The following is a 22,975-nucleotide window of genomic DNA, read 5'->3' as shown; positions in this document are numbered from 1 at the left end:
CTGGACAGTTATTGTGTGAATTTACCAAAGAGTCACAGGAGCATCCACCCTGCAAGCCTGGCTTGTTATTAAGTTGATCCTCCAGAGTTTCCATAAAAGCCTTTTATTTGATGATGGTCAGTTTCACTTTACAAGTTCCACTTCGGTGACTGCATTTTTCAATGTCACCTGCATGATGAATGGCAAAAGGCTAAATAGAGCAATGTTGCCCTTAGAATATTTGATATTTTATTTTTAGGTACAGTGCATGGGTGGTCCTAATATCTTTTAATTCAGGCTTTAAGAGCCCTGGGTGAGCCCTTACCATGAGATGCACATAAATATTTTCACTGTATGGTTTTTAAATGAACAACCTGGTTAATCAAACCTTTCTACTTAGACAAGGGCATCCTCTTTGAAAAACTTCTGTAAGCAAAACATTTTGTGTTTTCATTTCAGTATTCTGTCATGCACTCAGGCAAATTAATCTTTACAATTTGCAGCCAATTCTTCTGTTCCATTATCTTTCTGTTAAGATTTTGTAGAAATTTGCATTGGTGAAATGACTTTGGCAAATGTGATTTAATGGCTTGTGTTAGTGTTGGAGAGGGTTTAGGGTACCTGCTCATTCTATGAATCAGGAGGAAAAAAAATTATTGTTTTCAGTTAATCTATGGATTTCAAGGGCTGGAGAGGGGGATAATTATCACTGCAAAGGTGAGGAGATATCCCTGCAAATGTGACTAAGAAGGATGCAATAGAGACAGTCCAAAGGTTTCCTTTGGGGTGATCCAAGGGAATAGTCGTTTTTTCTTTCTTTCTTTCTTTCTTTTTTTTTGAGACGGAGTCTTGCTCTGTCGCCCAGGCTGGAGTGCAGTGGTGCAATCTGGCCTCCCGAGTTCATGCCATTCTCCTGCTCAGCCTCCCAAGTAGCTGGGACTACAGGTGCCCACCACCACGCCCAGGTAATTTTTTGTATTTTTAGTAGAGACGGGGTTTCACTGTGTTAGCCAGGATGGTCTCAATCTCTTGACCTCGTGATCAACCCACCTTGGCTTCCCAAAGTGCTGGGATTGCAGGTGTGAGCCACCGTGCCCGGCCGGGAACACTCTTAAGCTCACGTTTCCATAGTTGAACTTCAGGAGTCCCCTGACACACGGAACTGTTTGGAAATGACGAATTCTTATTGGCCTGAGCCTGAGTGGGGTTCATAAATTCCTTGCACAAGAATCATATGGGGGATAATGAAACATGCAGATTCCTAGACCTCCCACCAAAAAAAAAAACAAAAAAAAAAACGGCATCAAAGCTCCTTGGGATATAGTCCAAGAGTCTGCATTTTAAAATGCTCCCCAGATAAGTCTTATATATCCTAAGATTGGAGAACCATGGAGCTACACTGTTTTTCTAATCCACACCTTTCTCTGTAGGCAATTTTATCATCTAGCCATCTCTCCAAGTGGCTATTGTAATTGTGATTTATTCCAATGTAAATTTATGTAACCTTATTACAACTAATTTGAAAAATTATGACCCATATGGCTCAGTCTCAAAATGATATATGCCATAACAATAAAGTCCAGCAGGCCGGGCACGGTGGCTCATGCCTGTAATCCCAGCACTTTGGGAGGCTGAGGTGGGTGGATCACCTGAAGTTGGGAGTTCAAGACCAGCCTGACCAACATGGAGAAACCCCATCTCTACTAAAAATACAGAATTAGCCAGGTGTGGCAGCGCATGCCTGTAATCCCAGCTACTTGGGAAGCTGAGGCAGGAGAAATCGCTTGAACCTGAGAGGCAGAGGTTGCAGTGAGCCGAGATCGCGCCATTGCACTCCAGCCTGGGCAACAAGAGTGAAACTCCATCTCAAAAAAAAAAAAAAAAGAAAAAGAAGTCCAGCAATCAAACATTAATTTCAAACTAATGGAAGGTCTTTGCTTGCATTTCTGGAATACATATGAGTTGCAAGAAACTTTAAGGATTTCTTCACAACACCCCCTTCCTCTCTCATCTACTTCTCCACATATGTCATACTCTTCAATTTTCAATAATCTCCACTTCCTAATCTTTCACTACCAGCCCTAGCATGAGAACATTTTATTCTTTTACCCCCACCAATTTGTCTTATAATTCTACATCACAAAATTGTAAAGAATCTATTTGGCAATGGCAGATCCCCCTTTGAAACTGAGGAAGGGGAAGAAATTAAGAGCTCGCAAAGCCAGAACCCATTCTAGTGAGGCTCAGGAAAGGAGAGTTTGGAGCATGCATATAAAACAATTTTAACCCCAACATGTTTATCGATGTATACATCATGTTCTGGAGTGGATTCCAGGGAAAAGTTTAATGGGGAGCTAGGGGAGGAGGTGTCAGGATATGAAAGCATAACAGCTTCTCAGGCCCCTAAGGGGGTTTGGCTTCATTATATATTGTGAATCATTTCATAAGGGGGAGAGGAAAGAAGGAAAAACTATATGGAGACTTCAAATTTAAGGTTTCTTCTGGTTCCCAAAACCTATGGACGGTCAACATCACTAATCTTCAGAGAAATGCAAATCAAAACCACAGTGAGATATCATCTCATACCAGTCAGAATGCCTATTATTAAAAAGTTGAAAAAAAGTAGAGGCTGGCGAGGCTGCAGAGAAGAAGGAACATGTATATACTGTTGGCGGGAATGTAAATTAGTTCAGCCACTATGGAAAGCAGTTTGGAGATTTCTCAAAGAACTTAAAACAGAGCTAGCATTTGACCCAGCAATCCCATTACTGGGTATATACCCAAAGGATTATAAATCATTCTACTATAAAGGCACATACACACTCACATTTATTGCAGCAGTATTCACAATAGCAAAGACTTGGAACCAACCCAAATGCCCATCAATGATAGACGGGATAAAGAAAACCTTGTACATATACACCATGGAATACTATGCAGCCATAAAAAAATGAGTTTATGTCCTTTGCAGGGACATGGATCAATCTGGAAACCATCATCTTCAGCAAACTAACACAGGAAAAGAAAACCAAACACTGCATGTTCTCACTCATAAGTGGGAGTTGAACAATGAGAACACATGGACACAGGGAGGGGAACATCACACACCAGGGCCTACTGGGGGGTGGGGGGCAAGGGGAGGGAAAGCATTAGGACAAATACATAATGCATTCAGGGCTTAAAACCTAGATGACGGGTTCATGGGTACAGCCAACCACCATGGCACATGTATACCTATGTAACAAACCTGCATGCTTTGCACATGTATACCAGGACTTAAAATATAATTTTTAAAAAGTCAAAAAACAATAGATGCCAGCGAGGCTGCAGAGAAGAAGGAATGTTTATATAGTGTTGGTGGGGATGTAAATTAGTTCAGCCACTACAGAAAGCAGTTTGGAGATGTCTCAAACAACTTAAAACAGAGCTACCATTTGACCCAGCAATCCCATTACTGGGTATATATCCTAAAAGAAAACAAATCATTCTACCAAAAAGATGTATGCACTTCTAAGTTCACCACAGCACTACTCACAATAGCAAAGACACGGAATCAACCTAGGTGCCCATCAACAGTGGATTGGATAAAGAAAATGTGGTGCATGTACACCATGGAATACTATGCAGCCGAAAAACAGAACAAAATCATATCTTTTGCAGCAACATGGATGAAGCTGGAGGCCATTATCCTAAGGAAATTAACACAGGTACAGAAAAGCAAATACCACATGTTCTCACTTATGTTCTTGCTCTTAAGTAGGAGCTAAACGCTGGGTACTCATGGACACAAACATGGCAACAATAGCAACTGGGGACTACTGGCTGGGGAAGGAGAGGAAGGGAGTAGGGGTTGAAAAACTACCTATTGGGTACTATAATCACTATCTGGATGATGGGATCAGTAGTATCCCAAACCTCAGCATCATGCAAAATACCCAGATAACAAACCTGTACTCCTGAATTTAAAATGAAAATTGAAAAAAAAAACCATAAAAAATATAAGCACGTTTTTATATCTATAAAGAAAGCATAAAGGCCGGGTGCGGTGGCTCATGCCTGTAATCCCAGCACTTGGGGAGGCCAAGGCAGGCAGATCATGAAGTTAGGAAATGGAGACCATCCTGGCTAACATGGTGAAACCCCATCTCTACTAAAAATACAAAAAAAAAAAAAATTAGCTAGGCATGGTGGTACGCACCTGTAGTCCCAGCTACTTGGGAGGCTGAGGCAGGAGAATCGCTTGAACCTGGGAGGCAGAGGTTGCAGTGAGCCGAGATCACGCCACTGCACTCCAGCCTGGGCAACAGAGCAAAACTCTGTCTCAAAAAAAGAAAAAAAAAGAAAGCATAAAAATATGTATGTATGAATATATGGTTAATTTTTTTCCTTTCTACCATTAAATAGATGAAACTTTAGAAGTCAAAATAAGGAAATAATCAAAATAAGGAAAACGAGAGCTTGTAGTACTTCTGTCCAACAGAAAACCAGAAGTGGAATATATGGTCTTCAGGCAATGTTCATGAGCTCCCAGAAATCATAGGTGTTTTCAGGATACGATCAATTTGCAGGCAGGTAAAAAGTTAAATTATAAGGCTTATATGAGGTGGGGCGTGGCGGCTCATGCTTGTAATCCCACCACTTTGGGCAACTAAGACAGGTGAAACGCTTGAGCCCAGGAGTTTGAAACCAGCCTGGGCAACATGGTGAAGCACCGTCTCTACAAAAAATACAAAAATAAACCAGGTGTTGTGGTGTGCACCTGTCGTCCCAGCTATTCGGGAGGTTGAAATGAGAGGATCACTGAGCCCGGGAGTTGGAGGTTGAGATGAGCCATGATCGCAACACTGCACTCCAGCCTGGGTGACAGAGTGAGACCCTGTCTCAAAAAAAAAAGGCTTATGTACATGTGAAAATATTATTTTATTATTTATTGCTAAGTATAAAAGCTACCATTAATTTTTCAAAAAAAAAAAAAGAAAAAAGCCTGTGTCCTGGGCACTGTGTTAGTCACTTTCAATGCATTATTTCTAATTCTAACAGCAATTTTGTGGGTCATCTTATTATTCTTACTTTACAGAGAATAAAACTGATTTTCAGAGAAGTTAAATAAATGAATTAAAGTAACAAAAATGAGGACGGGGTAAATGCAGGATTTAAACCCAGTCAGCCATACTCTAAGGCCTTGGTTTTTGGTACCACCCACCATTACCCTCAGAACTCATTACAATTGAATTCTCTTTCTAGGAGAGGCATCACAGACTTGAGTAGATGGGACACGTTCAGTGCAGTGTGCTATTCTGGATTCCTGTGTGTGAGCTACTTGGTAGTAGATAGAATTGTATATAGTAAGGAAATTCAGAGGTGCTTGGAGATGAAGATGCTGCACCTTGGGGCCTATGCTCTTTTCATACCAGCTCAAGGGAAGTCTGGCCTGGGTACAATAATCTGCTCAGTCTCCTGGAGACTTTGAGCCCAGACAGCTCTTGGGGCCACCACTTCTAGGGCCCTCCCACACCTCACTTTCAGTGCCATCTGGCTCATTCTCTTTTTCTCCTCCTCTGCTTCCTGGTGTATTTCATGAACATTTCTTCTGTCCATTTTGGAATCCTTAGCCCTTGGCCCCTTGCCCATAAGTTTAACCTTCAGCACCCCATAGACAATAGTCTCCCTCAGCCTACAGTGTCCCCAGGAAATGTTCCCAAATGCCCTTCCAAGCCTGATGTGTTCATCCTTGTCCAGCCTCAACTGACTTTGTTGTTAATCTTCACCCACACTCTCGGCTAGGAATCCACAGCTGGCTTTTGCTGTGCAGCCTGTCTTTGCTTTGATTCAGCATCTCTCCACCCACCTGCCATCCAGGGGGCCTCGTAGCTGCATTATAGGCCCGACTAATTCTTCCATTCTCCTCACCCTGTGCAATCCCTGGGTGAAATTTCACTGCAGATACCATCTGATATGCCCAGTATGGTCCCACCATTGTTCCCTCTCTGTTTGCTTGAGTAACTCCAGAAATAGATACTAAAATGTTATCTTAGTATATTTCAGAGACATCTGCTTTGGGGTTTTGTCCCAATAATAGAGCTATGAATTTATAAATTGAGTAATGTCATTAAGGGAACTTGGCTTCATTTCATTGCTTCAAATCTTAGAATTTTAGTTCTAGAAACAGTCCTTTGTTTTTAGATGGGAAACAGACCGAACTAGTAATAATAACAATCATAATAAAAGTTATCATGATGACAATTATAATTACTGGTGTTGATGTAATACTTGCTATGCATATAAGACCAGGTATTGTGCTTTGCAGACATGAGGCCTACATAGTGTTAACAAAGAGTTCTAATAAGGCTCTACACAGTATTAACCAAGAACCATAGCATCTAGAGTTCTAGTAATATTAAGACTACAGAAGGAAGGGAATGCGATGGCTCACACCTGTAATCACAGCACTTTGGGAGGCAGAGGAGGGTGGACCATGAGGTCAGGAGTTCAAGACCAGCCTGACCAAGATGGTGAAATCCCCGTCTCTACTAAAAATACAAAACTTAGCCAGGCGTGGTGGCAGGCGCCTGCAATTCCAGCTACTCAGGAAGCTAAGGCAGAGAATTGCTTGAACCCAGGAGGTGGAGGTTGCAGTGAGCCGAGATCGCACCACTGCACTCTGATTGAGCGATACTCTGTCCAAAAAAAAAAAAAAACAAACCACAGAAATAGAAATTGTTGTTATTACAGCAACTGGGGATAAACCCATTTTTTCTATGTACTCTCTAATTTAGGAAAACAATCCAGCTCCAACAAAAATTCACTGAACTATAGACAGATCAAAACTGATTCCCCACACAGCATTAACTTTCAGTTATTTTTCATAGCATCACTATCTGTGAAAAATTCATGAATTTTCACAGCCCCATAACCTGAAGACATTTGCATGCTTTCTTTAACATATGACACTTTTCAATGACATTTTACCAGCTGTGGTGATTTGATAGCAACATATGGATTGAAATGTCTCTGAAAATGATTACTCAGATGGTCAGAAGTAAGGAAACCTAGACGGCTAGCATAAGCACATTACACAATTGATCAATAATTGTCAGTGGTATTTAATTTACATTTTAGGAACTTTAAAAATAGACAACATAAGGTCCTGTCATATTAAATATATACTAATACCTTTTGTGAATTTTAAAAATCCGCAAGGGAAATGTTGTGTACAGGATTTATGACCTAGCCTATTTTCACCCACAGATACTAATATTAACAGCAAAACACCGTCTCTATGAAACACAGAATTGCTGGAATGTCCTGATGAGAGGCTTGCCTCTGTGAGATCAGAAATATACTGCTGGCTTGGTAATTGGTTATATAATGTGATCTTTATGCAGATCTGAGATCAGACACTGTTGTTCTTGACTTGACCATGACTGTAACAATTCAAGGGGTTCTGAGACAAATGACTTCTCATAATATTTGCCAAATGAGCTCCTGATTATTTTTTCTGGATATCAGAAAGCCCTAGCCATCTGCCCCCAGAATGCAGCCAGCTTAGCAGGTCCACTGTGAATCAGAAGTCATCTCATGTGGGTTTGGGGAAGGCAAGACAATTGTCCAAGTTTGACCACTTCTGAATACTATAGTTAATTACTGCAGACCTAGGACTATAGTCACAGTAGCCTTTTGCAAGGAACTTTCTCAGGTAGATATTATGGGCTTCCTAAGCATCTGTCTTCCTAAACTGATATTGCAACAGATAAAATAAAACCCAGCTTCACCCTTATTCAATCAGCCTGTCTCCTACAAGTGTTTCATTTCCTTTGCAAAAGCCTGGATCCTTGCTCCTTAATGAACAGAAGAGGTGAGTTGAGGATGTAGAAAATGGCAGAATTCGATGGTGGGATGGATATAACTATTAGTATATTACTTGCTTCAAGGGTTTTTTTTTTTTTTTTTTTTTTTTTGAGACAGAGTCTTGCTCTGTCACCCAGGCAGGAATGCAGTGGCACAATCTCACAGCAACCTCTGCCTCCCAGGTTCAAGAGATTCTCCTGCCTCAGACACCCAAGTCGCTGGGATTACAGGTGCCCACCACCATGCCCGGCTCATTTTTGTATTTTTAGTAGAGACAGGGTTTCACCATGTTGGCCAGGTTGATCTCAAACTCGTGACCTCAGGTGATCCACCAGCCTCAGCCTCCCAAAGTGCTGGGATTACAAGCATGAGTGAGCCACCGCGTCCGGCCAAGGCCGACATTTTTTTTTAACCGGGGCTGTAACTAAAAGTCAGAAGAACTGCTTCTGAATTAGTAGTTTTGGAGTCAGAATCCACTTTCTTTATGTACCCATGGCACACATATAGACGGCCCCTTAGTTTTCTGCTGCTTAGACTGCAGTCTTTCTTGGAGAGCAGTGATCCTTATGTGTGGCTACACATTAGAATAATTGGGCAGCTTAAAAAAACAAAACATTGTTTTGATTTAGTTGTTCTGAGTTAGAAACACAGCCACTGGTATTTTTAATAATGTCTCTAGGTGCTTCTCATATATAGCCAGAATTAAGAACCACAATTTCAATAGATTTTGTTAAAATACATGAATTACAACAGCTTACGTTTAAATGTATGTCAGTGGGTAAAGTTGATGTCTTTAACAGGTAAAATTCTGTGAGAAGCTTAACCAAAATGTTGTTTGATAGTATATATGAAAATTCTTTGTAAATTATGAAGTACCAAACAAATATGATGTACTTTATTATCACAACAAATGCTTCCTGAGAGCTTCCATGCTAGTAGCTCTGAACCCTTGCTCTTAACCCTTAAGAGATTGCAACTTAATGATTTACAATGTAATATAAGATCATTTGTTTCCAGTAAATGTATCTTATGAATATAAACAGTTAATTGTGGTCACTTTGTAGGCCAGAAAACCCAGTACAGTGTTACAGGTTGCAGGGTAGCCACCGGTTAATGAACAACAGTGATTATGACACAAGTTAAAAGGCATGTTGCCTGCTCCAATTTTTAAGGGCTCCTACACAAAGAAGCTAGGGAGCAGATAACCAAAGGTCACTTCTGAATTTCAAGTAGAGCTGGGGCTCCCAAGCATGAGTCCTGGGTTATAGTAAGACGACAGTCAAAATACTAAGATGATTCTCATTTAATGAATTTCATTCCATGATTGGCAGCCATTGCAAGGGGCAAATGTTGCCCAAAACAGCACGAATAAATGTCGAAAGCATTAAGAAAAATTAAAAACAAGAAATGGCAGGAAAGCAACTCCCGCACCTGTAGAAATACCTTTCGTTTGGAAATACAATACAAGCTTGATAAGAAATACTGTTAAATCTGCACTGTTATCAAACCTGTGGGGGCTGAGGTCAGAGTTATCTGCATTTTACAGATAAACATTCCATCCTTTTGTGGACTGGATTGCACATTTTTTCAAAGTGTTTTCAACTGCATTATTTCACATGAGCTCAATGATAATGCAGGCAGCATAGGTCTTGTTGTCCCAGTTTTGGAAATGAATGATTTGAGACACAGAGAGGTTAATGGTCTTGTCCAAGATTACATACCCCAAGTAAGGGTCAGAGCGGGGACAGGAGGCCAGACATTCTGATTCTTCCCAAGGTGCTGCCTCCACTGTCCTGTTGTTGGGCTGTGATTCATATCATAAAGAGATTCCCTAAGGGACTCATTTAAAAAAAAAAAAAAAACAGCAAGGACTTCTGCTACATTAAAGCTAAGATGTGGTTTATGAACAGATTTGTAGGTAAACCATCATCACACCCACTGTAATAATCATTATTCAAATCCCACAGCCCCGCTACTTCTCATTCCTCTTCCTGTCCAGGATAAACCTTTGCCCCGTTTCTAAGAATTCACTCATCATCCCCTCACTCCTGATGCCCAGGGTTTGGCTGAAGCTGCTAACTGAAAATAACAACCTAAGGATTTTCTGGGTGTTTTGTTTTATCCTGGAGTTTACATGAACCTAGTGCTGACAACTGTTCTTCTGGCTTAAACTGGCACTCCATTTGTGGTTTGAGTTCCAAACCCATACATTTAGAGAAACCATTTTACCTCCCTCTGTAAGATTTTTGGAGTGCCAAAAGAGGCAAAGACTTTTGACAAGTTTTTTAGACCCATTTCCCTCCTCCATTTCATTCCCTTGCCACCAAAAATCAGACTTCTATTAGTCCAGTTTTGCCCTTTGGAAATGGGCTCATCCCTGCCTTCCTGCATCTGACAAGTGAGTATTCTTAGAGGAGTTTTGGCCTAGTTTAAGGGTCAACAATGACACTCTATTTGCATAAAACCCAGATGCCTAGGTGTGGCCCTGAGGGCTGTTTATTTACCGTCACATCTATTACAGCAACAAGAAAGTGGACCAGAAGCTGGAAGTATCATCAAAGGCTGACTTTCTGCTCTGAGACTCTCCAGGCATCTCAGTGCTCTGAGTGCCTGATTTCTCAGCTAGGATGTAACTGTACTCCTGACGACTGTTTTGTTACCCATATGGAGCAAAAGTTCTAGTTGAGACACCTAGAGTCTGTGGCCAGTTATGCTCTAGCCATAACCCTCTGCCTCAACTAGGCCCCCACATGCCCTCTCCCTCTTCCCTCCTGCTCTAATTAGAGCTGTTTTCTCCATTACAGTTCTCAACTCCTTTGTTAAAGGTGGAATAACACACCAATTCAAGGGTGCAGCCAGCATTCTAATCCTGATGTGTAGTTTCTGGCAAGTTACTTCTCTGTGCCTCAGGTTCCTCATGTGTAAATGCGGATGAGAAAAATAGTATCTACTCTATGATACAGTTGTAAGGATTCTATGAGATAATAAACATAAAATGCATAAAAGGGTGACTGGCACAGAAGTGTTGAGTGTTAGCCTTTATTAGTAATGATCAAAGTTTTTCACTTCTTTCAAGATCCCCAAATGCCTCAACTTCTCTAGAAAGCCTTTCCTAACTAAGTCCATCGCTCAACCTCTGCTGCATCTTCTGATGCCAGTAAATGAACCTTGGATCACACAGTCAGTTCTGCTTATACTGTCTTGTTTTATTCATTGGTTATACAATCTTGATATAACTTTTTTCCTCAACTAGGTTATAAATTCTTCGAGGGAACAGAAAATCATATTTTCTACCTATTCACACACCCCTAGCCCCACACAACCTTAATATTTGAATGTAATTTTTCTATTCTGATCTGCCCTGCTGGGATGGGATTGAAGAATTCCCCTAGGGGACCCTTGACCATATTACCAGGTTTAAAAGCAGCCCTTAACACCATGGGTCCATTTGGAACCTTGGAACCACAGAGTTAGTACAATGTGAGGGAAACCTCTCTCAAGCTTTGATTCTTTATTTACTTCTTTTTATTTTTTGAGGATGTGCCTATCTTCCCCACTAGATTGTAAAGTCAATTTAGGACAGAGACCAATTCTCATCCATCTTTGCGGCATCCTTCCCTCCTCCATGCCTCCAGGTGCTTAGTAAATATTTGCAAGTGCAGTGAGATAATAATACAGAATGTTAACTATGTGAGTTTCCTCCTGGTAATCCCTCCTGTCATCCAGCTCTCCCCACATTCATAAAGAAATTCATTGCCTAAGAGATAGGTCATTGTAGCAGAAGGTCAAGCAAGAATCAAGAGTTCATTCTTAGCTCTCAAGTTTCAATGGTTGAAGCCACTTAGGATTCAGAGCATAAAGTTTATGCCATAAACAAAAGATTCAGAAGAATGCATAATTAGAGACAGTTTTTCTAGATTCTCCAGTCTACTCCCAAATTACATAAAGATTCCATAGGCTGGGAAGGTGTGGAATAAGGGAAGGAAGAGAGAGTTGCCAGATATCGAGGGGGAGGGGGGCGCTGATATGTGAGAGCCAAGAATAGTTGGATGACATAATACAAACACCACGTTTGGCAGTTGTAAGAGCAGAAGCACCTGTGATTCACCTCCTGGGTAGAGATACACCAAGTTCCCCTGCACCTAGCGTAGATTGGGAGAAAAGGCTGTAGGTGTATTTGGCCAGAGAAGCCTGACCCAGACTAAGAGGCCTTGGAGTATAAAGTAGCTAAGAGAGAATCTGACTTAGGAGGCATAGCCGTGAAGAAACAACAGCCCTCTGAATGAATCAGGAGATAAGGAGGGGGACTATCTCCACAAACACTGGTGTAGACAGATTCTCCCCCAACACCTGGAGGTTTGGATGCAGATTTGGGGTTTACATGCAATCCTGGAGAGTGGCGGGAGAGCCCTCCTTCTTAAAGGAGGACTCAAAATGTAAATTTAGTAGAAAACTAAAGTAACATTTCTTGAATGCCTGAGTATGGAAGCTGAAATTCTTACCAGATACACAAATAAGAAATACATTTTAGTCTTTTATCCCTCGCCCCCCTCTCACTTTTCCCCATAAGCCCCTAAAGTCCATTATACGATTCTTATGTCTTTGCATCCTCATAGCTTAGCTCCCACATATTACTGAGAACATATGATGTTTAGTTTTCCATTCCTGAGTTACTTCACTTAGAATAATAGTCTCCAATCTCATCCAGGTCATTCTACCTGTACCCCAATAACTTATGGAAAAATTTTTTAATAAATAAATATAATGATAAACCAAATTTAAAATAAGCATATAAAGTCTGTGGACAAAACAAGAAATTCAAATAAAAAAATAAACATATAAAGAAAAGAAATATATTTTAAACTTCTTCTTGAGATAATTACTCCAATTAAGCACTAACTTGCAATTTGGAAGGTATGGTGGCCTCCTTTGGAATACATATGGGGAAAAAAGGAGGGAAAGAGAGGAATGGAAAGGAAAGAAGTGCATATGTAAAAGTGAGGCTACTTAAGTTGTTTCCTGCAGGGTAAACACACCTGATAGGAATAATTTCAGAGAAACCTGAGGATGACCCTGTCTGGCAGATGCACCTGAATGTGTTCTGAGATAGAGAATCCGGGACTGGCCAACCCGGAGATTTGTTTCTTGTCTATGAGGAACAGCTAAGCCCCTGTCCCGTCCTATGGAACATGGGTCACAGGTGATTGAGGCCCTGAATTTTAGGTAACATGAAGGTTGCCAGGTGGAGGTCATTAAGGGGAGGGTCTTAACTGAAAACACTATAGCAACTGCATGCTGTTTGTAAGCGATTGCAGTTTTCCTGCCCAGCCTGCCACCACTGGGCCATGCAGTTATGTTGTCCAGCCCCTGCCACTGGGCTCTGTCTTGTATATAAGCCCCTAATGAAACCCCATGTCTCATTTGCTGGCTCTGGGCAGCTTGTTTGGCCTCTTGAACCTGGTGCCTTCCTTATGAAGGTTAATAGGGGTTCAGCACAACATCTCCCTATTATTTTATTTAATCACTCAGTAAATATGTTTGCTATCTCCTGTATGCCATCATGCTAGAATAGGTGCCCATTCTGGGGAAATGTGGGATTTGAGGGGGTCAATAATCCTCTTATAAACTTCATGTTTCTGTACTATTGTTTCATGATGATGAATTGATGTACCACTTGCACTTAAAAAGAGAAAGGAGACTTAGAGGAGTAAACGGAGGGTGAGAAGGAAGGCAGCACGCCTAAAGTGCAGAGCGCAGGATGAGTGGCAGGGCCAGGTGCTCCTTCATCCTCAGCCTCTGCATGGATGTTAGCAGAGCAGAAGGAAGTTCCACTTTGTGCACTCCCTAGGAGCATAGCCAGAGTGCAGGTTCATTCCCAGAACAGCAAGTACTTTCCCAAGAACTGGGTGGTTTGTATCAGTCTCCAGGTGAAGCCTATGGATGCTTAGGTGAGAATAGTGCAGCCCCTGCCCACTTTCACTGCCTTTAAGGAACCAATGGCCAGCAACAAAAATCTACAGTTTCTGTTATATCTGTGCTGGCCCGCACCCGGCCCTCAAAGGCTCACTAGGCCGTCACCAGGTTTTGCGTTGGCAGTGGTAGTTGTTGTGGCCGGTCTTTGGAGCCCACCTAACTTCAAGTCCCATCATCTCACCTGGTTTAGGTGTAACACTGACCGCAAGAGGCACATACTTTCATTTTGTACTCATCATGGAGACTTTATGTTTTGACACGTTTACACCAATCTAGGACATCGGCTTTGAAATCAGTAGAATTTTCATAATAGAATGGATGATTTCCAGCTGTAGAAACTAAGGAACTTGTGTTGCCAAGTCTTTCCCAGAGACAGATCTTAATTTTGAGAGGAGCAGTTTCCCTCACTGACCTCACCTATTAAGATTTGCTGTCTTCTGTGCTATCTTTAAATTTTTAAAGAATCCCGTTTTTAAGCATGTACATAGAACATGTACCTATTTAAAATTAAATACAACTAAAAGGCCTATCATTAAAAACACTGAACGTGTGGGGTTTTTCCTAGTCTTTACTCAACATTTGTAATTAAGATGCTTATTCTTATATCTTGATTTATTAATTTTAGACATTGGCTTCCTGTTATACAAAAGATAAGTATTTAATTTTATGACCCTCATATAACCCAATGATGTGCTGGAGCGTATTTCATCTGCCAGTGTGAGCTGATTGTTAAATTGTATAAGCCAAGTATTAAACAGTCATTAGCTTCAAAATTGGCCACCGCGCGAGTATTTACTCTATGGAAATAAGCAAATGTCACCAGAGTTACCTGCCCTTGAACCCTCTGAGCTAATGAAGCATTCACCAGCACACTATTGTTCTCCCACCAGATTCCCTTAATTGTAGTTAATCTAAAAGAGTTTCATTTTAATGATTGTGGTAATTGGTTTTTTGAAACAGGGTCTCTGTCACCCAGGCTAGAGTGCAGTGGTGCAATCACTGCTCACTGCAGTCTCAACCCCTCCGGACTCAAGCGATCCTCCCACCTCAGCCTCCTGAGTATCTGGGACTATTAGTGTGAGCCACTGTGCCCAGCTACTTTTTTTTGTGTATTTTTTTTAGAGACAAGGTTTTGCTATGTTGCCCATGCTGGTCTCGAACTCCTGCACTCAAGCCATCTACTCGCCTTCTTGGCCTTTGAAGAGTGTTGGGATTACAGGCGTGAGCCACCGTGCCCAGCCTATGGAACATTTTGTTCTCTGCATAGCCGTGGCATACCAAAATTATTGACTTCCTTGTTTTACATGGAGTTAGTAATTGACTCATTGTAATCAGCCTGACACCACCTGAACCTAGCAGACAATTCACTAAAGACAACCAATAATTATGTGCCTTTAAACTATTCTTGCCAAACAAATCTGAATCGATTTAAGTTTCTACAGCTAAATACCAGTTTATGGGTAATATGAAGAATCAAAAGCAAGTTAGATGACACAAGAGGACAATCAGATACATTTAGAATGCGGGATATTCTACAGAACCAATGACTCACTTTCCCTAATGAATCATTGGCATGAAAAGGGAAGGAGATGATTAGAGAACTATTACAGAAAAAAAATGAAGACTTGAGAGTCATAACCACAAATGCAACATGGCACATTGTTTGGATCTTAGCTCAAATCAAGAATCTGAAAAAAAAAAAAAGGATGCTTGAAACAATTGAAAATTGGTCCACAGACTGGGTATTAGATGATATTAGCAATTATTAGTTAATAATAATGTGTATTTCAAAATCACTAAAAGAGTAGATTTTAAATGTTCTCTCACACTTAAATGATAAGTATGTGAGATGATGTATATTTTAATTAGCTTGAGTTAATCACTTCACAATGTATTAACTACTAATAGCCTGCTATTGCTTGGAAGCCTTACCAATAACAGAAACAGTTGATTAACACATAGTTTCTATCTTATGTGTACTGTATAATGCATTCTAACAATAAAGTAAGCTAGAGAAAATAAAATGTTATGAAGAAAATAATAAGGAAGAGAAAATATATTTACTACTCTTTAAGTAGAAGTGGATCATCATAAAGGTCTTCATCCTCATCAGGATATCCTCACGTTTGAGTAGGCTGAGGAGGAGGAAGAGGAGGGGTTGGTTCTGTTGTCTCAGGGGTGGCAGAGAAGGAAGAAAATCTGTAAGTGGACCCTCATAGTTCAAACCTGTGTTGTTCAAGGGTCAACTGTATATCATATCATAGCATTGTACCCCATAAATATATACCATTATTATTTGTCTATTTAAAGTTTCAGATGGAATTACTGTTATTTTTAGGTATGCTAATGGCATAGTACTTATGTTTTTAAAATGTCCTTATTGGTATAGATGAATAATAAATATTTTTAGGACAAAATTACATAATGTTGGAGTATTTTTTCTTTTAAAAAATCCAGAACACATGTAGGAGGACAGATGAAACAAAAATGGCAAAATTTTTATAATTGCTGAAGCTGGGTGATGCGTCTATGAGAGCTATTCTACGTTTGTATGTGGAAAATTTTCATAATAAAAATGTTTAAGGTATTTCATTTTAAATTTTGGTAGTTTTCCTTGTACTTTGCCTTGTTATTTTCAGTCAAATGTAGCATCAGATTTGTTAAATATCTATTAACAAATTAATATTTCTTTTGAAATCCTCAAACATAGTAGCTGATTCATCAATGTCATTCTTTAAGGTCCTCCCAGGATCCCCCTTCTTCCTTCTCAAATGGGATTAGCAGCTCATTGGGCTTTCTGCATATAGCTGTTGATCTGGACTTTCCTTTTCTATGATCCTGAGACTGCCCTTACCTGATTTCCTATGTTGGATTCCTCTTTTCCCGCTTGTTGATACATGTCCTCTGATATGGTTTGGCTCTGTGTCCCCACCCAAATCTCATGTTGAATTGTAATCTTCAATGTTGGGAGAGGGACCTGGTGGGAGGTGATTGGATCATGGGGGTGGTTTTCCCCTTGCTGTTCTCGCAATAGTGAGTTCTCACGAGATCTGGTTGTTTAAAAGTGTGTAGCACTTTCCCCTTTGCCCTCTCTCTCCTGCCACCATGTAAAGACGTGCTTCACCCTTCTATCATGATTGTAAGTTTCCTGAGGCCTCCCCAGCCATGTCTCCTGTGCAGCCTGCAGAACTCTAAGCCAATTAAACCTCTTTTCTTTATAAATTACCCAGTCTCAGGTAGTTCTTTATGGCAGTGTGAGAACAGACTAATAAACCCTCATTTTTGATGGAGCACCTACTCCAGAGCTTCCTAAAAAAAAAAGTAGGCCGGGTGCGGTGGCTCACGCTTGTAATCCCAGCACTTTGGGAGGCCAAGGCGGGCAGATCACGAGGTCAGGAGATCGAGACCACGATGAAACCCTGTCTCTACTAAAAATACAAAAAATTAGCCTGGCATGGTGGCGGGCGCCTGTAGTCCCAGCTACTCAGAGAGGCTGAGGCAGGAGAATGGCGTGAACTCGGGAGGCGGAGCTTGCAGTGAGCCGAGATTGCGCCACTGCACTCCAGCCTGGGCGACAGAGCGAGACTCCGTCTCAAAAAAAAAAAAAAGAAAAAAAGAAAAAAGTAAGTGTGAAATAAATTTTCTAGTCTTCGCATGTCTTTATTCTCTCTTCATATTTGATTTGGCTCGATAATTTCCTCTCAGAATTTTGGAAGGTTTTTTTCCACTTCTAGCTTCTGGTGTTGGTGTTAAGAAGCTCAATGCTATTTTGGTTTCTATTTCTGTTTTCTTTCCTTTCTTGAAAGACTTTAGGATTTTCTTTTTACCCTTCTTATAAAATTTCTCAGAATACGCTGTAGGTTGATGTCTTTCTGCACATTGTGCTGGGCCTTGTGAAACTTGCGTCTAACAGATCTGGGAAATTTTCCTTTTTTTTTTTCCTGAGATGGAGTCTCACTCTGTCACCCAGGCTGGAGTACAAGGGCACGATCTCAACTCACTGCAACCTCCGCCTCCCAGGTCCAAGCAATTCTCTTGTCTCTGCCTCCAAAGCAGCTGGGATTACAGGTGCCCACCACCACGCCTGGCTAATTTTTGTGTTTTCAATAGAGATAGGGTTTCATCATGTTGGCCAGGCTGGTCTCGAACCCTGACCTCAAGTGATTTGCCTGCCTCAGCCTCCCAAAGTGCTGGGATTACAGGCATGAGCCACCACAGTGGCCAATTTTTCTGATTTTTTTGTTATAATCTTCTACTTTCTCTGGCCCCTTTTTCTGTGAGTCTTATTAATAGGATAGTAGACCCATTCAGCTCAATTTAAGGATTTTATTTGGAGAAATGCATGTGTGGAAGGAAATAGGGAGGGAGTCTGTAACAGTTGAGCCAGCTGTCAGACCACGGTGTCAATCTGATCCAGGTGAAGAAGAGAGGGAGGGAAGGTTGGGAGAAGTGTCCTAGGCACTCCTGTAACCCAAGGTCCAGCAAAGCTGCCAGGGAATCCCTGAGCCAAAGCCTGTAGACAGAGGACTCTCCTGTCTGTTAGGAATAACCCAGCCTTAGTATTTTTGCTGCACTCAATCATTGGTGGTAGTCTAAGCCCAGGCCGCATGGATTCAGGGCAAGCACAATTTGAATTCTAAAGTGAAGCATCTAAGGCATTGGTCAATTACATTTCCCAAAGGTCTGAGGTGCTAAGGCCATGGCCATTACCATAAAATAGGTTCCATTACCATTGTGACAGTTGAATGTAATCATCTATTCAGTGCACCTAGAACAGTGTCAGGCACATCACAACCACTCAGAAAGTGGGTTTTGTTTTCCAGCTTTATTAAGGAATAGTTGACAAATAAAAATTATATATATTTATGGTATACAATGTGTTATTTTTATATGTGTATTCAATGTGAGATGATTAAAAGAAGCTAATTTCCATATCCATCACCTTATCACATACTTATCTTTTTTTGTGGTTAGAACATCTAAGATTTTTTCTTAGAAATTTTCAAGTATGAAATATTTTATTAACCATAGTCACCATGCTGTACAAGATGCCCAGAACTTACTCATCCTGCATAACTAAAACTTTGTACCCTTTGACAAACATCTCCCTATTACTCCTCTTCCCCGTCACCCCCAGTCCTTGGCAACAGCCATTCTACTCTCTGCTTCTCTGAGCTTGACTTTCTTAGGCTCCACATATCAGTGAGGTTGATTATGCATTACTTGTCTTTCTGTGTCTGGCTTATTTCACCAAGCATAATGTCCTCCAGGTTCATCTATGTTACTGGAAATGACAGGATTTCCCTGTTTTTTTGAGGCTGAATAGTATTCCATTGCATATACATGACATACTTTCTTAATCCATTCATTTGCTGATGGATAATACTTGGGTTGATTCCATATCTTGCCTGTTGTGAATAGTGCTGCAATAAACATGGAGTGCAGATAACCTTTCAACATATTGATTTCATTACCTTTGGATATATACCCAGAAGTGAGATTTCTGGTTCATATGGTAGTTCTATTTTTAATTTTGTGAGGAACCTGCATACTGTTTTCCATAGTAGCTGTAGTAGTTTATATTCCCATGAATAGTGTGTAAGGTCTCTCTTTTCCCCACATCCTTGACACTCAGAAAGTGTTATTGTTACTGAATGCCAAGGAGAAATCCACCATGCTGTGTGATTAGCTAAAAAATATTATTATAAATTTTATGCTTTAAATCTCAGAATGTATTTACTTTTATTTTAAGCACTATCCTAATAGGCTTGCTTAGCTTGAATACAATCCAAAGCCAGGTTAGAAATGGCACATTAAAAAGAGATCAAAAGCTCATTAATATTATAACAATAAGAAAGCTGTGAAATGTGAGTTTGACAGCAGGAGAAAAGACAGAACAACAAGAAAAAGCAAACACAATGATAAAAGCACAAAAGGAAACAGCTCCAGAAACTTCAATGGGAATGGGTGTCTCATGGTATTACACAGAATATAACAACTGCTGTTCATAATAATGACCCTGATATATTAAGAAAGCGCTTTACCAGCACTTTGAGGAGGTAGAAAAGTATGAAATGCATTTTAAAATAATTTCCATCTATAGAACATAAAAGAAAAAGAAAAATATTGCATGATCTCATTTACATGTGGAATCTAAAAAAAATCAAATAGAGTGGTTACGAGGAGTGGGGTGGGAGAAAAGGAAATGGGGAGATGTAGGTCAGAGGATAAAAGTAGCAGATATGTAGGAGGAACAAGTCTGGAGATTCATTACACACCATGAGGACTACAGTAATAAAATTGTACTTATATGCAACTCATGCTAAATGAGTAGATTTTACTGCTCTTGCCACAAAGACCAAAAAATGGGTAACTATGTGAGATGATGGATATGTTAATTTGCTTCATTACAGTAACCCTTTTTCCTATCCATATGTATCCCATAACATCATGTTGTATACCTTAGACATACACAATAAAATTCATTTTAAAAATAAAATTTAAAAAATAAAGTCGAACTTACAAAAACACAAAGAAAAAAAGAAAACTGCAGAGAAGCTGCATAGAAATAGCAAATCTTTGGGGATTCTGGACAGTTGCTAGTTTTATCAGTTCATCTAATTAAATATATGACTTTGTTTTTCTGTGCATAATTGCACATCATTTCTTAGTATCACTTGATAATGAACAATCCTTACTCTTGTCATTTTACCACCTGATTTTATGTTGAAATCCCCACACCTTTTGTGGCATTTGTCATTACTGCTTAGGCTCACTTCCTTCCTAAGCAAACATAAAATCTCTTTGATGAATAGCAGCGGAACTTCCAAGCCATCTAAATTAAGCTCCTGGGATGGGTCGGGCCATTCCTGTGGTGGACACTGAGAGGGCTCTCACACCAAGGACACACACACCTGTTTGGACATTGTCCCTGCTTCCTTGACAGTGGGCTTCATCTGACAGCAGATCCTTGCTTCTATCCAGGACTCCTTTCCGCATGTTCCCACTCTTGCATGTGAACCACTGACATGTACAATGTGTTCACAAATACTGGGCCAGCAACCTAACTGCTGGCATGGTATATGACATCAACGCCTTTGGATAATAACTGTAAAACTCGATGACAGCTCATTTTCTAACCTCTCAGGAGTAGTTAGAGCCTAAGAAGCTGCTGTCTAGAGCAACAAACTTTCATCCTGATATTGGGCTGCTTATAGCAGCCATACAAAGAGTGAAGCACAGAGAATGACAGAGAGAAAGAAAGAGAAAACTGAGATTGAGAGTTGAGAGACACACACACAGGGAGAGGCAAATAAAGACAACGTGGCATCATGGTTATAGTATCTGGAACACATTTCCAGGATTAATAACAAAAGCGGAATCTGCCACATTTTCCCACTGATTTGTCAGCTCTTTGAAGGTCGCCTTTTGCTTACATTGACACTAAGTAAAATTGATGAGGAGGAAAGCACTGTCATGCTAAACAGGCAGTGCTTAACTCATGTTTGGTAACAAAGCACAAAAGACCATACCATACTGTCCTAAAGAAATCTGTTCCTGACATTGCTACAAGGATTAAAATAGCTGTTAATTTTGCACGGGTTTAATTTTCCCAAGTTCCTGCCTGTTACCTCCTTTTAAGTCACCTGCTTCTTGGTTTAAAGTATTTTGCTAAATTCTACACATCCTATCAAACAACCAGTTTTTTTTTAATTTTACTCAATTTACCTCCCCTTCTTTCTCTTCTATTATCAGTTGGATGGCCTTCTAAAGTCATCTATTTTCTATTAGCATTTTCTCTGTTCCTTTTTATTCTAGTCAACATCTACATATTTTGAAATATACAAATCTACAGTAAAATAACCAAAATAAACAAGTAAAAGCAGGCAGAACCTGAGCCTGATGTTTGAGGTTGTTGCTTTTTTGTCTCTCCTTTTTTTTTCCATTCCATATATTCTTTTCTCTTCTCTTTGTATTTTTTCAAGAAATGAAATTAAATGCACTACAGCTCCTCAGTAATGAGTAAATTCAAGACAATAGTTGAGTAACAATCTTTAGAAACAAAAATTTGTCTGAATTTAAAACTGTTAACTTTCCATTTTCCCCAAACTAAATTGGTCAACTATGGGGAAAAAAGTAATACGAAGCAGTTTAACTTTTGATTTGAGTACAGACAACATGTTGGCTAATTTGTATTGATTATATCTGCCAATCTAGATGCAATCACACTCTTAAAAGCAGAGTCCTGTAATTTGCTTTTCTATAAAATGTCACCAATGCATTAAATACTTCGAAAACAGTCTTTGTAAATCAATCTGTACTTATTAGATTTATTTAAATGATAGCATTAGAATTCCATGCCGAGATTTAATTTGGTTTTAAAATAACTCCCTACATGCAGAACACTTCCTAGGGTGGGAGAGGCTAGTTCCCAATTATTTTCATGCCGTCAGTACTAAAAGTGTTTAATGACTCACTTACCTACAAGCTGTGAGTTGCCTGAAGACCTCTCTATTCAGTGGGATGCACACATTTTACTTAAGGCTATTTTATAGGAAAAACAAAAAAAAAGGAAGGAGTGCAGAACCACAGCATTTTCAAATGAAACGAAAAGTAAAAGATCTTACCTTGTTCGTGTCAAAGGTATTATAAACTTGATCAATATGTTTATTGGCCTTCTGATTCAGACCTTGCAGACCCAAAAGTGTCTTAAATTCATGTAGTGTTTGCAGGCCAGATGGATATTCCATCATAAATGTTCTGTACCACACATGGGTCTCTTGTGTAGGAACTGCTATCTGATCACCAGCTATAGATTTGCCATTCCCCATCTTGACTCACAGTCTACAGCTTTTCCTCAGGTTGTTTTCACATAAGTTTTCGCTGGATTTAGTCCCTTACTCCTCACTAAAACTGAAGGCTAACATATGCCCTCAGAAAGCTACTCTAAACCTCTTACAGCAACAGCTAAATAAGAATAGAAAGCCAGTGAGATTAACTCATCTGCCCAGTTTTAAAATCAAGGTCACTTGGCACTTGGTAACTAACATGCTTACAGTCATGCACAGACATAGTTTTTTGTGAAGGGAAGAGGCAATATTTTAGAGAGGGTGATCCTTGTTATATTGTTAGCCATAAATTTTGCCTACATTATTGAGTGGTACAGTGGGTCTAA

General features: G+C 40.1%; 1 protein-coding gene across 2 annotated transcripts in view; it reads right to left on the bottom strand.

Annotated features, from left to right (window-relative positions):
* GUCA1C (guanylate cyclase activator 1C) overlaps nucleotides 1–22,748 on the bottom strand; it is a 46,036-nt gene extending 23,288 nt beyond the window's left edge. Inside the window, exon 1 of one of the 2 annotated variants that reach the window (XM_032149130.1) lies at nucleotides 22,428–22,748. In XM_032149130.1, the coding sequence (XP_032005021.1) occupies nucleotides 22,428–22,631 (204 nt within the window). In that variant the 5' untranslated portion in view covers nucleotides 22,632–22,748. The remainder of the gene's footprint in view (nucleotides 1–22,427) is intronic. The other variant, XM_032149131.1, reaches the window with a different exon arrangement.
* Between the last annotated feature and the right edge of the window lie 227 nt (nucleotides 22,749–22,975).

The sequence above is a fragment of the Hylobates moloch genome, unplaced genomic scaffold, assembly GCF_009828535.3.
Source record: "Hylobates moloch isolate HMO894 unplaced genomic scaffold, HMol_V3 SCAFFOLD_4, whole genome shotgun sequence".
Taxonomy (NCBI): Eukaryota; Metazoa; Chordata; class Mammalia; order Primates; family Hylobatidae; genus Hylobates; species Hylobates moloch.
This window is presented reverse-complemented; position numbering and strand designations above follow the sequence as displayed.